The sequence below is a fragment of the Hermetia illucens genome, chromosome 6 (assembly GCF_905115235.1).
Source record: "Hermetia illucens chromosome 6, iHerIll2.2.curated.20191125, whole genome shotgun sequence".
NCBI lineage: Eukaryota > Metazoa > Arthropoda > Insecta > Diptera > Stratiomyidae > Hermetia > Hermetia illucens.
The window spans coordinates 55246516-55267760 of record NC_051854.1 but is presented as its reverse complement, the minus strand read 5'-3'; the positions used below and the strand labels follow the sequence as shown (position 1 = coordinate 55267760).

At 39.1% G+C, this 21245-nt stretch overlaps 3 protein-coding genes across 4 annotated transcripts; 2 read left to right on the top strand and 1 right to left on the bottom strand.

Annotated features, from left to right (window-relative positions):
• Positions 1–333: 333 nt before the first annotated feature.
• On the bottom strand, positions 334–7692 carry LOC119659454 (ATPase family AAA domain-containing protein 3A homolog). The gene is made up of 8 exons (XM_038067539.1): positions 7345–7692; positions 7073–7227; positions 6898–7010; positions 2270–2476; positions 1944–2211; positions 1325–1881; positions 1070–1268; positions 334–1016 (listed from the first exon to the last, which is right to left on the bottom strand). The coding sequence occupies exons 1-8, from the start codon at positions 7544–7546 to the stop codon at positions 951–953; spliced, it is 1767 nt and encodes a 588-aa protein (XP_037923467.1). The 5' UTR covers positions 7547–7692; the 3' UTR covers positions 334–950.
• A 313-nt stretch (positions 7693–8005) lies between these two features.
• On the top strand, positions 8006–9895 carry LOC119659455 (aurora kinase C). Its single transcript, XM_038067540.1, has 3 exons — positions 8006–8256; positions 8458–8761; positions 8826–9895. Exons 1-3 carry the CDS (start codon positions 8140–8142, stop codon positions 9632–9634), a joined length of 1230 nt encoding a protein of 409 aa, XP_037923468.1. The 5' UTR covers positions 8006–8139; the 3' UTR covers positions 9635–9895.
• Positions 9896–14030: 4135 nt separating this feature from the next.
• Positions 14031–18100, top strand: LOC119659795 (myb-like protein X). 2 transcript variants are annotated; one of them, XM_038068065.1, is made up of 5 exons: positions 14032–14432; positions 14501–14829; positions 14886–15107; positions 15273–16044; positions 17270–18100. In XM_038068065.1, exons 1-5 carry the CDS (start codon positions 14252–14254, stop codon positions 17320–17322), a joined length of 1557 nt encoding a protein of 518 aa, XP_037923993.1. In that variant the 5' UTR covers positions 14032–14251; the 3' UTR covers positions 17323–18100. The 2 variants fall into 2 exon arrangements, with proteins under 2 accessions (XP_037923992.1, XP_037923993.1); XM_038068064.1 differs by having other exon boundaries at positions 14031–14432; positions 14886–16044.
• Positions 18101–21245: the final 3145 nt, after the last annotated feature.

Below are 21245 nucleotides of genomic sequence, written 5' to 3'. Positions count from 1 at the left end.
AGGCTTTTGATGGTCGAAGTAAAAAATGCTCAGATGATCTTAATATGAACAACCAGACTAAAATAAAATTGAAGAGTATGCAGTCAACTAGTCATAGTATACAGAAAATAACCAGTATTCTTCATATCTGGTCAGCGAAATCGTTACATCTTAAAACTAGGCCTATTTTGATCTGAATCAGGCGGTTTCGCTCAATATAATCCGAACCCATTTTATGTTGTCAATGAATATAGGCGAGCAATCAACACCTGGCAACGAAACTCAGTCACGTATCTTCTAAAATGAAACTGTAAACGTTGCTTGCTGAAACTAACTTTAAATGACCTACACGAATTTGATTTCAATTTTTTTATATATATTTTGCTTACAACAGAAGGAACATTTTCGGATAAACTATTCGACCAGATTTGACAGCGTATGATATCAAAATATAAAATTACACTAATTTCAATATTATAACGCATTGGAATCACAGAATTCTCGTATCAACAAAGAGAAGTTTAATATAAATTTCTCTATGGATGTTGACATTCACTTAATTCTGTTGAATGATTTTTCTTTTCTAAAGTGTGCACGACTACAATAACAATTTTCATGTAAAAAAATTTGTCATTTCGAGACATTCTAATCAACGATGAAATAGTAAAAATGCATCGCCATTAAAATTAAGTGGAGAGTGAGTAATGGCAGTCGGTTATATCTCCGCTCGAATTTGGCAACCCGGTTCTGAGCCTGGCAAGCAATATTTCGAAATGAGTACAACTGAAATATTACTCTATTCAGGATATTCGAGAAACCCAACTAAGTCTAAATTTCATTCTCCACTCTCCATCGAAAATGAATTAGAAGATAAACTTAAAATTATAATTAAATCCCCGTTTTGCAGCGTTTGCTATCTTGAACCTCTTTAACTTATTTTACAACTTCGAAAATTCAGAAACAAATTAATTTTATGTGACTGTGTCTTTTGTGATAGTTTTGTGGTCACTGCGTTCTTGTTCCGATAGCCAGGCCATCTAAAAGATAAACAGTTAATCAAAACTATTACAACGGAGGGTACACAAAATACCTTCTGCTTATGTTGATAAACTGCAGCCTCGCATCGATCCAAAACCATTTTCTCTGTTAGCACACCATCCTCAGAAGCATAAACCGCTGCTTGCCATGACACTCCCAATTTCGAAATCTCTCGTCCTGACATTCCCTCACACAATTTCGCCATTTGTGAACAAACTGCGCCATAATCGAAATTCTCCAATTTGAATCGTCTGCGAATCGGAATTTCAATTAAATTTATTATAAAAAATAGGAGGAGGAAACTCACTTTTGTCCCTCTGCAGCTGGCTGCAAAACAAATTTGTCGAAATACAGACGAAGCAAACGTTCGCGCTCTTCTAGGCCAGGTAATGTGAATTCTACCATTTCATCCAGACGGTCATTGATTGCATAATCAAACTGCTCCGGGGTATTACTAGCTAATATTAACATAAACTTATGATTTTGTTCACTTGTACGATAAAGAAATGCGTTTAATGCTGCACGTAAATCTTCGGAAATTTTCTCGGACGATCGCTTTCTCAAGAACGCGTCAGCTTCATCCACGAATAAAAGCAAACCTCTTCTACTCGTCTGGGCCCAATCGAATACTTTATGAATAGCAGTCACACCTTCTTTGCCCATAGGTGCAACGTCACCTCCAGTCATAATCGCATAGTCCATTCCAGAGTGTTTCGCAAGTCTTTTGGCGAACAACGTTTTACCAGTACCCGGAGGACCATGCATTAAAATATTTCTATAAAAACCACGATTTTGCCTGGTATTTTTTGTTGCAATTGCTATATCGCGAAGTCTCTCTTCCAGTTTTGGTTTCAAGATGACACCCTTGAGTTAAAATTTCATATTTCAATTTATAAAGACTTGAAAACAATTAAAAACCAGATTACCTGTAGAGCTTCAGTTGGTTTCGACCTCAAATTTTGCACAAATTTTATTGGATGCCTTAGAATGTCTAGCAATGCGAAACGAGAAGTTTCTCCTACGAGTGAAGGTTTTCCAATGCGGGCTTCAACGTAACGGGCTGTAACACCAGTGGCTCCTTTTGCTGTGTAGACTCCCAGAGCCAACAATGAAAAACCTCCGGCCGCAGTTAAAACTTTGTCCCAATCAGTTAGCATTGCCTCAGCACCAGCGCCGAGAACAGATCCTGCGGTCCTGCAAGTGAATGATCCTTTGAAATCACAGTTGGAAATATTGTTTGGCTTTTACTTACTTGATACTTTCCAGAACGGTAGTACGGTTTTCTTGAGCTTTCAAGCGAATTTGTTCTAAATTGATATCACGATTTTCTCGATCAACTTTTGCTTTAACTCGCATTTCGTGCTCAAGCAGTTTTAATCGATTCTTTTCCTTCATTTCGATTTCATGTTCAATGGTTTGACGACGCATTGCTTCTTGTTTCGCGACGCTTTCTTCTTGTCTAAAATATAATTATATAGATTAGATTTTCCTAAACAACAAGGTGATCGTATAGCATAAACAAGAATTGCTGAAGTTGAAAATAGACTCTTTACCGAGGTATCAATCGCGCAGCACTCTGACCTACGCTAAGTCTGCCTTCCTCCATTCACTTGGAGGTGAAATGTAAAGCAGCTAACGATGCATATAGACATCAGTTAGCTCTGAACTTTTCGGAACACTCGAACGGTCATCGGTTATCCGCACTGGAGCGAGCCTTTTTACGCGCAGCCTCCAATACAGGGACATATATATTTTTTCTGCATCCGAATATTTTGACACAACTGCTTTTCTTATCGATACCGGTCATAATAATCAACCCAGGTGGTATGATCTGCTGTGCATGCAACAATTGAAATCTCAGTAAGATGGTTTATGATGAGTGCTGCGACCCGGCAAATGGAATTTCCATAACTTAACACGTCAGCCGTTGAGTACCCAACGACTACCTAAATCTTTGTCTCTATGTATTCCGAAACGTGGGGGAAAGTAAAGGTGATTCTAATCTTGAAATCAGGGAGAATGCAACACTTCGTGAATCTATGTTTCGAAGACGCTCAATGTGTTTTGAATTCAAGATAGACTTAACTAACCTTGTCCTTGTCTTCGAACAAAGTTGTTTATCCTTGATCTATCAAAAGCTTTAGATATGATTCACCACAACTTCTGAAAGTCATCAGTCGTACATCGTCTCAAATCAAATAATCGATTGGATCGCCAATTATCTGCTTTCACGGAGTTTAGATACAATCACTCCAAACTTCATAGATTCAAACAAGTTATACTCCAAAGTAGAGTAACAGTAGTGATCACTTTCCGTGTGCTGCTCATATATAGTCTTGCGTCTACCTGTCAGTTCTTTGTGGTACGGTGTACCAATTTGAAATCATTATTTGCGGTAGCTTCTGTCTCCATAAGCTGTGCAATAAGAAATTTCTTTTTGTCACGACATACACTATGCTATACTTCCTGAAATTTGCTGCGGAATCGAGCGCAAACGCTGATGTTCACATTCAGTCCTAAAATCCTCGATGAGAAGCAGGAATGAGATACTCATTCTGTTGCACAGTGCAGTCAAACCGCCTGCACCAGGAGCCCAAAATGTTTCCTAAAATAAATCACAATAATCGACTCCCTAAGCAGTATTTGTTAGGACATCACCGAAATAATTACCACGCCAATGCCTAGTGGAGAAAACACCACCTCCTCATAATATCCGCACAACATGAGGGAGCACAAAAGAGATTTCCGAAGATGTAAGAGGGAAGTTTCCGACGATCCAGCCTACACACGTGCCATTACTCAGCTGCGCAATGAGGAAGTCCTGAAGTCGATTACTGAACATAAACCCAATTCGGTACTGGTGGAACGAACGTCAGATATACCACCAAACGAGAAAACACTACCCCAAACAACGAGAGTAGTACTCCCGCTTCAATCCCTACTTGTCGCAAATTGAGCACATTTTTAACTGTGACCTGCGTGCCTACTTACCATGAACGCATTATGAAACGGCCCCATCGAGCGAATTTGGATCATATGATTTCAAGATTTGCCTTTGACTGGATATAGTAATAATAATAATAAACCTCTTTAGTTGCAATATCGATTATGCCAAAGCTTTCGATAGCGTCCTGCATACCAGGCTAATCGATGTTCTACATCTGTATCGCATTGATCCGATACTAATAAAAGTTTTTGGCGACAGTCATGGAAGGGCCACCTAATCAGTGCGTACATCTGAGGGTGCTAATATCTCAGAGCCCATCCGTATACGGAGGGGCATCTTCCAGGGGATTCGTTGTGTCTCCTTTGGTTTTGTATGCCACTGAGCCCCCTTTCATGACTACTGAATGATATTAGAGGGCATGGTTTTGCAATAAAGTGTGACCTACGTGCTAAGTGCGAACTGACACACTTGATGTGTTCACCCGTGATATTCGGATGGAGTTTGGATTAGACAAGGGTCGAATCCAAGTCATCCGCAAAGATCATCGCGAGACGCATACCGGACATAGCATTGTTGACCTCCACATCGAAGCTATGACCGAGACAGACTTCTACAAGTACCCGGGAATTCTGCAAGAAACCCATGCTCGAGTTGGTTAGCATGTCCGAGTTCCCGCGACGTTTGAAGCTGGTACTGAAATCGCATCTCTCAGGAAAGAATAAAATAAGCGCTATCCCTTCACTGGCTTATGCATTCGGAATATTCCCGTGAACAAAGACCGATCTAAAAAACATCCCGCAGCGGATACGGACGACTATGTCCAAATTCCGAATGCCGTGGAGCGAATGAACCTGCCTCGTGACATCGGAGGCAGGGAGGTTTTTGATGTGACGGCACAATATCATCGCCAAGTCGACTCACTACACGTTTATTTTTACAGCAAAGAGGAGGCGAGCTCCTTGCATGCGGCTGTCTGTACGACAGACTGTGGGCTGACTTCACTTAACTTGACCTTGACCTTTCAATCCTCTGAGTGGGATGAAGTCGGACCAAGAGCGGATCAATGAATGGAAGTCGAAAGCAATGCATGGGAAACACGTGAATTGTCTTAGAGAGCCACTTGTCGAGCAGATGGCTGTGTTCTGGGGAGCTCTATGCTGAGACGGCAGGGGTTCATGTGTGCCATTCAGGACCGCGTGGTCGCCACCCGAACTTATAAAAAGCTCATCATGAAAGAACGGGTGGACAACGACCAGTGCAGAATGTGTGATTAGAGACGTTGGACCATCTCATTTCTGGCTGTACATATCGGTATACCGATATGAGCCGCAAGCAGTACTTGATAGTTCTGCTTACACCATGTATGGGGACCGGCAAGTTCTGAGTGATCGCCACACTCTACATAACAAGCTTGACGTACTGTTAGTTGACAAGACGGGTCGCTCCGCGTATATAATTGATGTTGCTATCCCCCATAACAACAACATCGAACGGAAATATGTGGAGAGGAAGGTGAACTATGAGCCACTGCCTCGGGAAATCAAAGAAATTTGGCGTTTCGGGCGGGTGGTTGTAGTTCCCATAATATTGTCAGCTACAGGTATTGTACCTAAATCCCTCACGGCTTCCCTTGAAGTCCTGGGACTTTCGCACATTCTGGTTCAAACCATGCAGAAATACATCATCCTGCATACGTGATGTTACGGAGAGTTGTCGACGGATTCTCCCATTGACCTTCCATCCACCACTACCACTAGCGCCCCTTTAGTTTTTAAGTAGGTAGGATCGTCCCGCCTAAATGCTTGGCACTTAGTATTAGTGTTAGGTAAAATTCGGCATCTGCCGAGATTGTGATAACTTGGGAATAATTATAATAATGTTTGGGGAAAATCCAATCGAATCTAGGCATTCAAACGGTTTCTTTCAAGGGCGCATCGGATAACCAAAACACTAAGCGATCCGGACCTTAGAGGTATATACTTTCCCTCAATCCCGCAACAAAAGAGGAAAATAGTCGTTAGACAGCAACAGCTTTACGGACACAATACTCTTTACCGACGCGTCAGTTATGAAAGGAGAATCGAACTCCGAGACTGAGGATTATAGAAATTGCCTATGCAGTCGAGAAAGGCAAAAGAAATTTTATTGGTGGTATTATTATTGTATAATTTCGAAATGATATAGCTTTTTCAAACTTCAAACGCATTTCCCTTGAAATGGACGAGTAGGACTCGAAGAGTTTTCATCCGATCGACTTGATAATTTAACTGTAACTTTCTCGTCTGATTATCTAGTCATTTTACCAATTGATGAAGCGAATCTTTCTTTAATAAAGAACATTTCTTCATAGAAAGTGCAAATTTATGTTCTAAGTCTAAGTCCAAAAAAAAGTTCTAAAATTATAACTATAAATATTACAGTGAGAACCAAGATATCCCTGTGAATTGTGATGAGAATTTCTGGTTCATGTACTTGCAGCCCGATTATTAGATGTTGGGATTTTCATGGGAGTTGTGGTTCCGTCCAAGCGGGAAAAAAAGGAAATTTGAGTAGGTCTTGCATCCATCAGTATGAATGCTGAGCAATACACTCAGTATAGACTGGTACCGTTGCTGGTTGTCACACCGGGGCTTTGATTGTGATCACAAAGTTTATTCGTATCTTAAGAAGACCTTGGGGGTAAAACTACCAGCACTTAACCGTCTGTTACCCTCATCAAAACACCACTTAAACATTTAACTTGACGGCATTGTTGAAGTTTGTGTGTGAGACGCTTTCTCAGATAAGCTAACATAAAACGTATGGCTACCTCTTGCTTCAAGCTACAGTTATTTTCCCTTCTACTTCCAAGGAGATTTAGGGTTTTTAGAAAAATGAATGATGCAACTTCTGTTTCAAAGTCAGTAAGAGTGTACGATTCCTTATATACTTACTTTCTCAAATTCTCCTCCTGAACGCGTTGTTGCTGAGCCAATTGCTCCTCATATCGCCTCCTGGCCAGCTGGTCTTGATACTGAGCGCGAGCCTGTTGCTGTTTTGTTTCCTCCTGAAAATTCAATGAGATCAAATTTATAGTCTGGTTTTCAGGTTTTAGGCAATTTTTCATACAATTAATGTTTTCCGCCGTTCTTCATGGTCAATCCGCTTTTGTTCTACTTTTGCCTGCTCAACATGCGCCTCGTATTCTTTCACTTTTGAAAGATATTCCTGTTGCCGAGTCTGCTCCTGCATTTTGGATAATTCCAGGGCCTCCCGGGCATGTCCTGTAAAATTCAATATGTTAATATTTCACTGCACATAGATTTAAAGCCGCCCTGGTGCAATACATGTCTACGTTATGCAATAGGCCGGCAAATATCCAGAGGCCGTATTTTACTCACTTGATCGCTCCAGCGTCTTCGCAGCCTCCGCAGCGCGTTCCAGAGCCGATGAATCGAATCGATACGCCTCCATTGCTTTACGTTCGGCTTTGGTGAGACCAGGATCTCCAGAACTTTGACCTGCAGTCGAAGGGATTCCATCACTCCCACCATCCTCAGGCGGCACAGCTGGTTTTGCCCTTGAACCAAATAACCACGACATGACTAAAAGATCAGTCACCCGCTAACAATCGAATGTAGATTAAACAGAAAGAATTTCTCTCAATTAAAAATAGAATCACTAAGGAAAACGTGCAAGCAGAATTTTATCACACTTCGAGGTTATAAGACCTACAACCTCACGTCAAATCAGAGCCCATGCTCCGCTCATCGTATTCGCTGGACAGGCCGAATTTTCCTACGAGCAGCATCAGCTGATTTTTCTGATAGGAGAATGAAGCGTTCAAAGCTGGTGTTGATAACGAATTGAGTTTTATAATCGTTTTTGGTCAACAAGGACTGGTCATTTTAAATTATTTTGTTTGATCCAAAGACAGTTTAGAGAAATTCCAAATTTTCTATTTCAAACTTCGATAATGGAATTAGATTTTCATAATGAAATCATCTGAATATTTTGACAGCTCCTTTCAAAAGTCCCCGCCTGGTTGCATTGAATGAATAAACCAGACCAATTTTGTCATTCATTCAAATTCAAAACGGTCCAGTTTCCCTACTAGTTAACTGTCTTGGACTCACTGCAAATAATTAATTATATGGACGTTTTTATGTGATAAAGACAGATAAATTCCTCCAAATATGTATCGAAGTACGAATGGACCGAAGGTTGGGAAGGAAAACGTAGGCGCCACGATGAAATACGGCAGTCAAAAGCAAATAGAAAGTCGGGGGACCACGAAAATACAATTAACAAAGGTAAAGTGCCTAATATTTACGAAACTAATTAGCCCGCCTGTTTAACATGTACAAAAGTTTGTCAAGATTATTCTACTTATAACTTCATTAAATTCATTTGAGAAACTATAGTATTTCTGACTTTCAAAGAAGTTCGTTAATGGCCGATGATCTGTAGATTTCAAATACATTTTAATCATTTTCTTATTTCGAACATTCCAGGAGAGCAACACCGCACCAGTATCACGAGGAAATATCCGCACTGGAGAAATTAAAAAAACAGTACTCGCCTCTAAAACGTGCGTTCTCGAGAGTACGGGTCCTAGCAAGCAGACACTAATAGTTAACAAAACGGATGAACAGAAATCCACTGAGACGAAACCGAAAGTAGAATCAACAAAGACTGAAACAAAACGACAGGCTGCCATTCTCAAGACTGATAACCCAACGCCTATACAACCGAATAAAGAAGTAAGAGGCGACATTGAACACGCTATTCCAGATAGTACTGTGGATAGGGCTTCAAGTAAGCTTTCCAAAACACTAGACATTATGCAGTCCCTAACAAATGATTAAATTTGTACTTGCAGATGTTAATGATAAAAAAAAGTGGTCACTTTCAAATTTCGACATTGGACGCCCATTAGGCCGGGGAAAGTTCGGCAATGTGTACTTAGCTAGAGAAAAGGAAACTAAATTTGTAGTAGCTCTGAAAGTGTTATTCAAAAAACAAATACACTCAACGGGCGTTGAACACCAAGTGCGGCGCGAAATTGAAATTCAGTCGCATCTGCGCCACCCAAATATACTTCGACTCTATGGATATTTTCATGATGATGCTAGGATTTATTTGATATTAGAATATGCACCGAAAGGAACATTATATAAAGCTCTACAGGAGCAACCAAACAAACACTTCGATGAGCCGCAAACTGCCATGTATGTTAAATCTCTTGCATCGGCTCTAATATACTTGCATGAACGTGATGTGATCCATCGTGATATAAAACCCGAGAACTTATTGCTGGGGTACAATGGTGAATTGAAGATAGCTGACTTTGGTTGGTCAGTGCATGAACCGAATTCTAAACGGACAACATTATGCGGCACATTAGATTATCTGCCACCTGAAATGGTGCAAGGCAGACCACATACAAAAACGATTGATTTGTGGAGTTTAGGTGTACTGTGCTATGAACTCTTGGTTGGTCAGGCTCCGTTTGTTTCTCCTGACCATGATGAAACATATCGTAAAATTATGAAAGTTGATTACAAGCTACCCTCGTTTGTTACTCCTGCAGCTGCGCATCTAATTTCGAAGTTATTAAAATTAAACCCGGAGCAAAGGCTGCCTTTAGAGCAAGTTTTGGAACACCCATGGATAATACTTCATTCTTAAACAAATGCCCGTTATGATACTCTTAGTTTGTATAAGTTTATTTTTCTTTTCGTTACATTAATCCGCTCTTAGTTATTTCACAAATGTTTTTGTTAGTTGCAAGGCAAACTGATTTTACTGACCTTTTTCTATTTTTTGAAATAAATTTCCTGTAATTTTTGCTAAAATTTTATATAATAAATTCAAGGAAAGTATTTGAAAAACAATATAAATGGTTTTTTCCTGTGACAGCAAATCAATAAATTTAAAATTTATAAACTAGATTAGCCTCCTTATGAAAACAGTTTCCATATTCAGCGGATGGCCTGGCTTCAAATAGTAGAGGGAAATATAACTCGCTTCTGTGAGTCGACTTAGTTTACTGAGTGCTTCAAAAGAGCCAGAATTATTTTTACTTCACCTATAGTCGCTCTGTTGACTGAGGAAAATTTCGACTCAATAAATTAATAAGCAATTCATTACAATAAAACACAAAGGAATTAAATTATAGAATATTAGTATCATTGTGATTTTCTGAAGATATAGAGAAAATCACGCGAAACTTTGAATGGAGTATTTATAAATAGTTAAGGAGGTTTTGTTTCTGCTCCTAGCTCGATCAAGTAATAATAAAATCAATCAAGAAAACTGCCAAAAAGTGGTCTTTTATATAAAACTTGAATTGAATTTGCAAATTGCAACGATAATAATTCGATTTGGAACTGAAATCCTATTTTCCCAGCATCAACAACAATAGAAATGGGTTACCAAGGAATTTGACTAACGCATGAAATTAATAATTCAAAAACGATCGTTTCGAAAAACAAATGTGAGGAGTATAAGATCGCTCTGTATGTACAATACATATCACATGTTTAATATATATATTATAATATATACATACATATTCTTTTTTTTCAGCCTTTGTCCCATTCACAAGCGGGGTCGGTTTCGCCATTTTACTTTATCAAATGCCTGATCTGGATGCAATCCTGCTGCTTTTAAATGCCCATCCAGTGTATCAAGCCACCGTTGTTTCAGCCTGCCTTTTGGTCGTTTACCATCGACCGATGTTCAGACCAATCTTGGCAAGTGAATTCTCGTTAGCACGAATTGGGTGACCATACCATCGAAGACGCCTCTCCCATAATTTTTTTACGATCGATGCAACCCCATAGCGATCGCGGATATCCTCATTTCGGATGTGATCAAAACGTGTCATGCCACAAGCTCAACGCAACATCTTCGTCTCCATTACCGCAAGATGCCGTTCATTGTCTTTTATATTCGGTCAACACTCAGAACCATAGAGAGCGACAGGATCGACGACATTGTGGCAAATTTTAGATTTGAGACGTTCGTTGATACGTCGATCACAAAGAACACCAGTTGCCACTTCATCCAGGTTGCGTAAGTGCGTAAAGCAATTTCATAGCGCAGTTTTCCATTGGTTGATAGCGTTGACCCGAGGTATTTAAATCGCTCAGTTCTGGGCAGGTCACTGTCGCTCGCAGTAGTTGGGCCTGTTTCATGGGGATCGGTCGTCAAAAATTCAGTTTTATTCAGATTCAATCTGAGACCGTGTTTCATGAGGCATTTTTGGGCAAGTTGCTCGAGATCATTTTTGCTATTAGATGCTAGAAAAACATCATCTGTATAAAGCGGGTCCGTGTACAACAACAACAACAAACCAAGAGGAATGGTGAGAGGGCGCTTCCTTGATGAACACCAGCAGAGACATGAAGCGGCAGAACACGAGTTCTTGTGGCATTATGTGTTGTCGAAGAGCATACCAGATGAGTTCGTGTGGCATACTGTCAAATGTTTTCTGCAGATCCAAAAATGCAATGTAAAGAGAGCGATGCTTCTCAAGGTGTTTCTCCATGAGTAACCGCGCAGCGTGCACTGCGTCAGTAAATCCGGCTTGATTCACGATTATTTCAACGATTTCGCGAATACGGCTTTCAAGAATGCGTTCAAAAATCTTCATGATATGGGAAAGTAACCGGATCGTACTGCAATTTGAACATTTTGCTGGACTACCTTTCTTTTTCCATATTGGAACGTTGGAGACATCAGCGCCATGGATAATTTTTTCCAAGGCCGGGTTAAAAGGATGCTTGGCCTATAACGTTATTGTTGGCGAACGGTCTCGAGAATAGTTCCGTTGCTTTTATCTGACTTCGTACATTGTTCAAGAGCAGCATAATCAGTCTTATCAATTTAGCTGGGATTCCGAATTCTCTATGGTCTATGAGAATATTTTATAGATGATACTCAGCAAAATGATACTTCTCTAATTGTGTGTGATATCCCTTTTTTAAGGTTTTCTATAAAACAAAACCGTATTAAAATCGGTTCAATGTCTGTTTGTCACACGCATTTTTCTCAGAAACAAATGTAGTCGTGTGGGGTGTCAAATGAAAGGTCTCAGTTAGTACTCCCCGAACCCGACCATAGTTTTGGCATTTATTGGAAAGTTGGGGAGTGCGGGAATCTAAAGTGATCATGTCTATCACGGACCCATTCTCAGAGATCACCCCACCGAAAAATCTGAAAAAGTCACGAAGCTGCCTCTATAATGAACCGTGATTGTTATTCATCCATGTTTACTTACAGATGTCTATGAATGAGGAATACCTGCTTGCAAATAATTTGCTCAACATTTCCTTACCGATTATTCATTGCACCTAATTTTGTTAGATAGCATTTGTCGTTTTTATAAGCATAACTTTACAATTAATTCTCTTTTATAAGCAACCTTAACAATTTTCTGTATTTCTTTCAAACTCATCGTTTTCATTAAAAATTTGCTTATTTCATCAAATGATCTGCAAATTCATTAAAAATTCACTTATTTCGTCAATGATCTGCAAGATTTATCACATTGATACAACCATGCCAATGCCAATAAACCCAACAGAAATAAAAAACGCCCAATAAATAATGTTTTTTATCGAAAAATATCTCAGAACCACCTATTCGCAAAAAATTGCCCCCGGGGTTTTTTTAACGCTACTGTATTAGTACCCAAAAGTAGATATCTCTAACGTATATTCCAATATAGTCTCTTCACTGTATAAACACTTTGCCAATTAGGCAAAAGACTATGAAGCTACAAAAGTATTTTGCATTCATTATCAAGCTCTTAAATAATGGAAAAAATTCTTCGGAGGATTCTTCTCTCGAACGCAGTCAAGAATTCACAATTTTTCTCGCTAAAAACATGTCTTCCGAGGAATACATGAGGACTAACAAAATCATTGTCTTGTAGAGTAAGAGCTTTAACCCTATGGTGAGACATTTCGAGCGAAACAGTTTTTGTAAGCTAAAATAGCCTCTGTTGGCAGCCAACAACGGTACGCGGATTTCACCGTTATAGCTGTTATCGTTTAACTAGTGCGATTCGATGTTTTCCCAGGGCCAGGTTAAAGAGAATGCAAGATAGGGCATCGCTTTTTCTTAGACCGTTGTATATGTTGAATGGTCTCGAGAGTGATTCTGCTGCTTTTATCTGGCCACGCGGATTGGTCTGGGTTAGCCTAATCAGTCTTATCAATTTCGTCGGGATACTGAATTCTCTCATGGCCATTGAACTCGATGCAGTTGATGGCCATATTCCAGTTTTTCTATCGCTTGCTGCAGCGCGAGTCTTCCGTTGGCGAGAGCTCCAACTCGCCGATATTTTGGTTGTCGAGCAATTCATCAAAATTGTGTCTGAAATCAGATTTGCCTCTTTAGTTATCCTAAAGCCTCAAATAGTTATCAGAAAATAAAATTGCGCATGCTGTCGTGGCGTTCTCAGAAATCAAACTTCCCGAATCAACATTATTTTCCTCTGCCCAGATGCTGAAGTGTTTAATGGCGTCCTCATGTTTGATTTTTAGCTCATCATTACCAAGTGCTTCAACGGAGAAACTGTTGTCACTGTAAAGTAGTAAATTATTTTCATTTCAAACAAGCCATTCAAGAATTTCCGATTGTGACGGTTGATTACACTTATTGAAGCAAAACGTAAAGTAAATATTGTATATTACCATATTTGAGAAATTTGTCCGAAACTTCCCTTAAGTTCATTCTCTCTCTCTATTCCATTTAAGCTAATAGGACTTATTCTCTGCCAATTGCTCTAGATGAAGCAGCCTTCTGGACCTTTCAATTATTTACCTCCGAACTAAATGGTATTTTTCATGCGGGTTAGTTATCTATAAAATCATCAGTATTTACATTAAACATAGTGCTTAATTTATTGTTATTGTTTTTTCTCCAAATCCTAAGGCATCGAACAACGATGCATTCCGATATTTCAAAATAAACCGCTCGCTACACTCTGCGACATTATTTGACTGTGCAAACCTCTATTACCAGCCAATGGTCGATAACAACATTCAATGTTTTGCTCCAGTGTTGTTCTGAAGTGTCAAAAACCAGAAACCAGAAGAAGGGTTTCGTGTTGACGTTTTCGCTCTCTCTGAACATCCCAATCTGCGGGTGTTTTTTTTCTTCTTGCGTGCATACATTTCATAAGTTTTTGCATGCGAACGGGTTGTGGCTCAAGTTAGATGTGAATTTGCCATTGTTCCCAGGTTTTAAGTAAATTTTGAGCAAGTTTCCAGTCAAGAGTTATAATTCGGAAAAATGACTGCTCCGCGACTCGCGCGAGCTACAAGAAGTCGCTTTTTTATTGGGATCGGTGCACTTGTGTTGATGGTGGGTTTCGTGGCGATTTTTCGTAGTTCTCAGCAACAACTGGACAAAAGTCGTGAGATGGCAATCCGTTGCGAACAAAACCAAGAAGTACTGAATACCCGAATGCAAGGTAACATTTGATACTGCCCACAATCTCCGGGATGCGAGTTGGCATCGTAATCGTTGTTCTATTTTTAGCTATCATAGAACAAAAATTCCGGCTTGAGACATCGCTGGAGAACGAACGCAAAGAATACCATGATCTTAAACAAAATTATGAGCACAAGTTGAAGGAAGAAAGAGAGATACACGCAAAAGCTTCACAGGAATCAAATGTCCGCTTCGAATCATTGCAACAGCATTATAAACTAGAACAGAGTGAGCATGCAGACTTGGTTGAGGAGTGCAGCAAAACTAAGAAAGTTCAGCTTGAACAAATTAATGGGTTGGAGCGCAAAATCAAGTCACTCGAAACCCTACTTGCACAAGCGAAGTCGCAGCACAATAAAGACGTTGAACATTGGACGGTAGGCGATTGTTATGATCGAAAAATTTTGTTTTTATCATGATTAAATTTTATTAGTTGAAGTATAACAACCTGGAACGGGAGAAAGAACGTGTTGAAGAGCTGTTGAGATCATCAGATGATAAAGTCCGTAGCAAACTTCTCAAACAAGTTGAAGATTACGAGAAGCATTGTTCATACCGTCCACCCCACTTCGAATCCACTGAGAACAGCGTGCTACCCCAACCGAATCCCTTGAAATCTGCGGCGCTTGTGAAAGATTTCAGAGAGCAGATAGCCGTGAGTGAAAATTTGTATAAGATTCCGATTAAAGTAAGAAATAGTACAAATCAACTGCATGTCACTAACAGCAATTCAGTGGGCAAAGGGGTGAAGTACATATCTAACATTGGCAACATTCGATCGCGTAATGGGCAGGTTATTAACTCTGTTGAAAATTTTCAGATGATTCCGAAACCCCTAGGCAGTGGTGAAAAGAGATCTCGGCAGCAGGACGATTTTAATAAAGACCCAATGCAACAGCCCCCACCGCTAAGGGTTCCGTACAAATCATCGACTTCGCCGACGGACCCGAAAACATCAGAAAACAATAAGCAAGCTGTACCTGCTGCAAGCTCTACTTCGGAAAAGACGAAAAGATCAAGTACACTAGCGAATAATGGCCACAGATTGAAATCAAAGCAGTTGCCTTTGGGTGTAGCACCAGTACCGGATAATTTCGAGGAATTGATAAAGAATGAAGATAAGGACGAAAGTGGCAATAATAACAATCGCTATGCAAACGTAATTGAAGGACTGTCCGGAAAGAACGAAGACGCTGAGCAGGAGAATGGAGCTCATGAGGTGAAAGACAATGACTTCAATTTAGTTGATGATAAGAACGACGGCAAAGATCATCTTCTAGAGGTATTGGATAACGTGAACAATAACGCGGCTGAAGAAGACACGAATAATATTGACGCGAAACAAGGTGATGGTGGACATATGGTTGGTGACGGTGTACTGGTTGCACCCAATCAAAATCTCCTAGAGAGTGTGAAGAAGGACCATGATGGCGGCAACGATGATATAGATATAGTTGAAAATAATAAAAATCCCATGTTGCGACACGATGAGGACGATAAGTTGAAGAATGAAGTAGATGGAGATGAAGGCAAGGAAATCGTTGCCCGACACGATGCGCACGAAGAGCAAAACGAAGAAGATGGAGATGATGGTGAGTATTGAGGGAACATTCTGTTTCTCCTTATCTTGAGATTCATTTGTGCAAATGGCAAATAGTGTTTTCTCACTTATTTACTCCAATCTCAAGAAACGAGAATTTCGCTTGGCTTTTTTAAGAATTTAAGTAGAAATCCATTATGACAGGCATTGGTGGCGTTTTAAACGCACAACTCATCCCTTCAATACGATCTTAATCCATAATTCTTTAAATGCGTTTTCCATCAAATTGGGTTAATCTATATTCAGTTGCTTAGAGTAAATTTCAACTCTGGCCTGGTGACAACTTATGAGCGGGTTTGAAATATATATTTGGGCAATTTTGATAACTCTGAAAATTCGCAGGGGATGCACTGTCATGCAAATGTACTTCACTTTCTGTTAAATCGGTGGAAAGTAGCTTAGTGGTGTTGGGAGGCCTCATGGCGCATGGTGCTAGTGCGATAAGATTATTATCGTACTATTGAAATGGTGAATGCTGGCGTATTCCTAACAAATTCTTAAAAATGCCGTGTTGCCTGAAGGAAAACGGTCAATAGGTCCAGATCTATCTTTAAACTAGATAATGCATCCATTCTTACAGTAAGAAGCATTCAAGAATATCTGGTTGAACAAAATGTTGACCCTTTAAATTGGCCTCCGCCTCAAAGCAATGCTTAAAATTGCAATTGGAAGATGCCAAAAGTTGTTGTACACAATCTTAGGTTAACTTGCGAAAAGATTTGTTCCAACTGGAACCATCTGTTGTTTATCTATATCGCAATTTTCGCCACGATTCGCGACTAAAGACCAAAACAACTCAAGGAGAAACTCGTATAAAGAGGCTTTGCGTACGCAATGGTACAGGGAATGAAATTATTTTAAGTAGCAAATGCACCAAAGGTCAGTTTCCTTCTCTGGATCTTGACCTTATCGCATTCATTTGTATGAAAAATATAAGCCCGACCTAAATTGGACAACTTGTTCAGAAATCGAGGTGGGCGGCAATATGAGTGTGCCGGTATAAAACAGAGTCTACCTCGTGAAGTAATACCTCACTATGGTCTGGTTAAGGGCAGATGGAAAATGTGGCGCAGTAACGCATGAGACACGGAAACATTGCATGTCCCTTTCGAAAGATTTTGCTAGTCTTTAGTGTCCTACAGCATCATTTCCCTACTTTAGTTGCAGGCAATCATTTCCCCCGAGGACGATTCATTAAAAGTTTTCTTTTCTTCCAGATGAATATCCCAATAACGCTCGGCAGCAAGAAGGTGAAGCAGTACGCAATTGAGTTAAATCTAATATAGGTAAAATTCTCTAAAAACTATGTAAAAATATCGGGGGAGGCTTAAGAACAGATAGTATCTTATCTTTACTCAATTTCTGTAAGTAATATCCAGAAAATATATAATTCATTTTATGAATTACTTTTGCGAAGATAGTCTCCGGAACTGCCAACCGTTGGAAACGCGTTTTCGATTCTCATGAATTTAAAAATATCTAAGTTGGAAGACTTTTCATGTTTTGGCCTTTATTTTTGTAGACAATGTGGTTCCTAATGAGAAAATGTCCAAGCCACAATTTAAGTACAATTTTCGCGATGGGCTGCTCCATATGCCCAAAAACTGATTTTTATGGATGATTAGCACAAGATTCATTCTCATTTCTGATTTTCCCGTTATATCAAGCGATTTGATAGAATATTTAAAAAACGAAATTTTTATATATAATATAGTATCCATGTATGTGTATATAGGAATAATGTTTAAGAAGCTTCGTTGACTACTATAATTTTCTTTGAATTTGTGATTTGCCGTTCGAATTTATCTTTAAGAGAATCATATTTTTATATTATTTTAAATAGCCTTGAAACTAACGAAGCACTACAGAAATTCCTCTTTTGTTTCTCGGTTTATATGAATCGTAGGTAAACAAACTTTTAATTCTGATAATTTATATATGCAAAAGTTGCTGCATTTGTAAAATATTTTCCAGGGCTGTATAATTATGTACTTTTATACTTTTAAAAATATTGATTATAAAATAAATGCTATTATATTACATTGAGAGCTTGGTCGTTTTAATGTTTAATTCGTTTATGAGATGATTTTAAAATTATCGTTTCCATTTTGTTACTGGCTACATTGAACTGACAAACTTGGAAAAAATAACTATGTTGATCCCTTATATTGCCAGTAGGAGAGAAGAAGTGGCAAGACTACATATGAAGCTAAAGGAAAGCCAAATCTTACATTAAAACAAACTCTTGGGTTATAATATCATCAATTTTTCAAAGATAGTAATTTGTAGAATTGAGCCCGAAATTATCGACAGTTTGGGTTTTGGGTTTAGAGATGGAGCTATCGGCAGCTATGAGAAATAAGAAAAACAGCTTCATAATGGCAATGTTATTGGCTCGTAGAATTTTTAAGTGATGTTAATGGCCAACCCTGTAGGTTGGTGGTGAAAGCGTTAATAATAAAATATTCAAATACAAATTCAAAAGATAACTCCAACGATGAACATCATACCTACACTCTTTACATGGGTGTAGATCGGATTGATAATCGCCCGCACTGATTTTATTATCTGGAAATAAATTCTCAGCATTTTGTATATATTTTGGATGTAACTTTTAATTCTTCTTAGAATTGTTAATAGTCTATGATATTATTACTAATTATTATTAACATTAGATTTAAAAATTTCGTTATTTTAACACAAGAAAATTTAAACATATTAAAAAAATTGTAAAAGAAAAGTTTTCCGAAACTCCCCTGATTGTGAACTTAATTATTTTGCTCAACGCCGCATAAGTCTACATTCATATAATATACCTGATGTGTGTCCGGATAGCTGAGTGGTTAGAGCACAAGGCTATCGTACGGAAGGTCGCGGCTCAAATCTCACTGGTGGCAGTGGGATTTGTATCGTGATTTGACGTCGGATACCAGTCGACTCAGCTGTGAATGAGCACCTGAGTCAAATTAGGGTACTTCTGTAGTGTATCGCTACGGTCTTGAATGAAGGCCTTGATCTAATATGGATTCTTGCGCCACCGATTGTTATGAATATATCTGATGTGAAAGCATCTGAAAATTCCTGGACCTTATATATTTATATATAATTGGTACTTACCCCTAAATAGAACATAGCGCTTCAACCACGCTCACGTGCCATTGTTGTCCGTTTGCTGAAATGTATTTATGACCCCTCCATGAATTCCGGAAAAGCTTACAGTTCTTCACTGTTCGATGTCATATGTTTCTGGGGAGACTGATTCGTCGGTCATCCTGGGGCATAGTACAATTGTCGCCATTAATGTGTGACCTATTCACTATCAATTCTGCATTTCTGGCACATATTTGGCGTTGGCCACTTTCCATATGCGACTATAGCAGCATTTAATGTCGGTGTTAAGACAGTTGTATTTCCATATTTTGGACAAAATAGCGATGGCGCGACATCAGGTTCGGTGCCGCTCTCGATAGAATCGGCGCTTCCTGGGTATATACACTGTTCAACGTCCTCGATATTCGCCTACTCTCTTCAGATTGAGAACGTTCGTTTCGCTGGTGTTAATTTCCAGTTTCAGCCTTGCTTCCTTTTAGAAAAACAGAGAAGGGAAAATATAATAGCCTAATGAAGTCCTCAATGTTCTTCGGCAGGAAGTAAAACGTCACCGATAGCAAAAGGGAATAGTATCGGTGACAGGATGCAATTCTGGTGAAATTCACTGTCGACTTTAAATTCATCTGAGGTTTTACCTACTAGTTTCTCCCTGTTGATGCTATCCAAATCGATGAAGAGAAGCTGAAGCGGAGATCTATACACCGGACACTGTTCCGAAATAACCCGCTGCTATGGTCATTGCTAGAAGGTGTAGAGCGTAGTGCTGTCAATCAAACTTTTAGGATGTCCTTTGATACGTTCAAGGATTATTTTAACTATTATCTTCTCGACGCCACATAAATACCTCCCAAGACTAGTGACCTTTTTCGGAATCTTAACGAACATTCCCTACTTCTTCTCCATGCGAGAGATCTCAGGTTCCCAGGATTTGTGGATAAATGCTGCAACTCTTCCTGCAATATCAACTTCAGGAAATCTCCCCTGGACTGCACCCAGTTGCTCATAGAAGTGCGTCTTTTCCTCTGTATTGGAACTACGCGCTAACGGAGGCGTAACATTGTAGAGTGAATGCTTTTCAAAGTTCGTAGATATTTACGGAAGTCATTTTCAGCCTTCTAAGAACCTTTAAGAATGCCAGATTCTATTGTATTGACCATAACAACACATATAACAAAACACTATCAGTTTGGTGTAGTGGGCATTCCGTTTAATGTGTATGTATCATTTTTGTACAGCAGAGTCGGAGATCAATTGGAGGTACCTTTCCACACTATTTGGTGTGATTTTTCTAATTTTTTACAGCAAAGTCGAGACTAAATTGCTTGAACAGGATGCACCTTATGATGTGATGGTTTTCTTACAATTCCACCACACACATGTAAAACCTTGAGGGTTCGGTTATAGGCTTTTAGAAAAATGATTGTATAATTTTTCGGAGGACTAGAAAAAATAAATCTAAATCTTATAAGGCATATTGGCTTATAAGGTAGAGTTAAAATACATATATTTAATTGTGTTGACGACTGCGCCCAAAGAAATTTGCGAATATGCCAAAAATAATCTAATGAATCAATTTAAATTTTTTAATAATCCAGAAACAGTTTCTATGAGCAGGTGATTATTCTTGCATGTTACATTTCCTAACCTCCCACTGATAATGTCATGTCAGCCAAATTTATCTGACACAACAAAATGGGCAAAAGGATGACGTCCGGTGGGCAGCGCTTTTCAGTCAAGGTCGCAGTTCTGTCCCGTTATTGGTATTGGCTCTGATTTCAATTTCCTATTCGCTTTTTGCAACTGGTTGCTGGTTACATGGATTCGCACGCATAGAAGTATTATAGAAACACGACACATGATGATTCATTTTTTATGCCGCTTTTTCTTTCTAGTTTCATTCCTGTGTATAGTCTTTTTGTCTTGACGGGTTTGTGGTTTTCCGAGTAACAAACTATAATTGGCTATTTGGACTAGAAAATATAGGAGTAAGGGATCAAAAAGTGCATGAAATCTAAGCCTCATCATTTGCATTCCGATATTTACTCCCTTACTTAATAATTGTATATTACCAAGATTTTAAAT

Excerpts from the sequence above, each read along its gene's own strand:
- LOC119659454 (XM_038067539.1), bottom strand. The coding sequence starts at position 7,546 with ATGTCGTGGTTATTTGGTTCAAGGGCAAAACCAGCTGTGCCGCCTGAG. Across the intron at positions 7,228-7,344 it reads GAAGACGCTGGAGCGATCAA|GACATGCCCGGGAGGCCCTG; the intron begins GTGAGTAAAATA and ends TGAATTTTACAG. Across the intron at positions 1,882-1,943 it reads AACCAACTGAAGCTCTACAG|GGTGTCATCTTGAAACCAAA; the intron begins GTAATCTGGTTT and ends TTTTAACTCAAG.
- LOC119659455 (XM_038067540.1), top strand. The coding sequence starts at position 8,140 with ATGTATCGAAGTACGAATGGACCGAAGGTTGGGAAGGAAAACGTAGGC. Across the intron at positions 8,257-8,457 it reads CGAAAATACAATTAACAAAG|GAGAGCAACACCGCACCAGT; the intron begins GTAAAGTGCCTA and ends CGAACATTCCAG. Across the intron at positions 8,762-8,825 it reads TACTGTGGATAGGGCTTCAA|ATGTTAATGATAAAAAAAAG; the intron begins GTAAGCTTTCCA and ends TTGTACTTGCAG.
- LOC119659795 (XM_038068064.1), top strand. The coding sequence starts at position 14,252 with ATGACTGCTCCGCGACTCGCGCGAGCTACAAGAAGTCGCTTTTTTATT. Across the intron at positions 14,830-14,885 it reads AAGACGTTGAACATTGGACG|TTGAAGTATAACAACCTGGA; the intron begins GTAGGCGATTGT and ends AAATTTTATTAG. Across the intron at positions 16,045-17,269 it reads CGAAGAAGATGGAGATGATG|ATGAATATCCCAATAACGCT; the intron begins GTGAGTATTGAG and ends CTTTTCTTCCAG.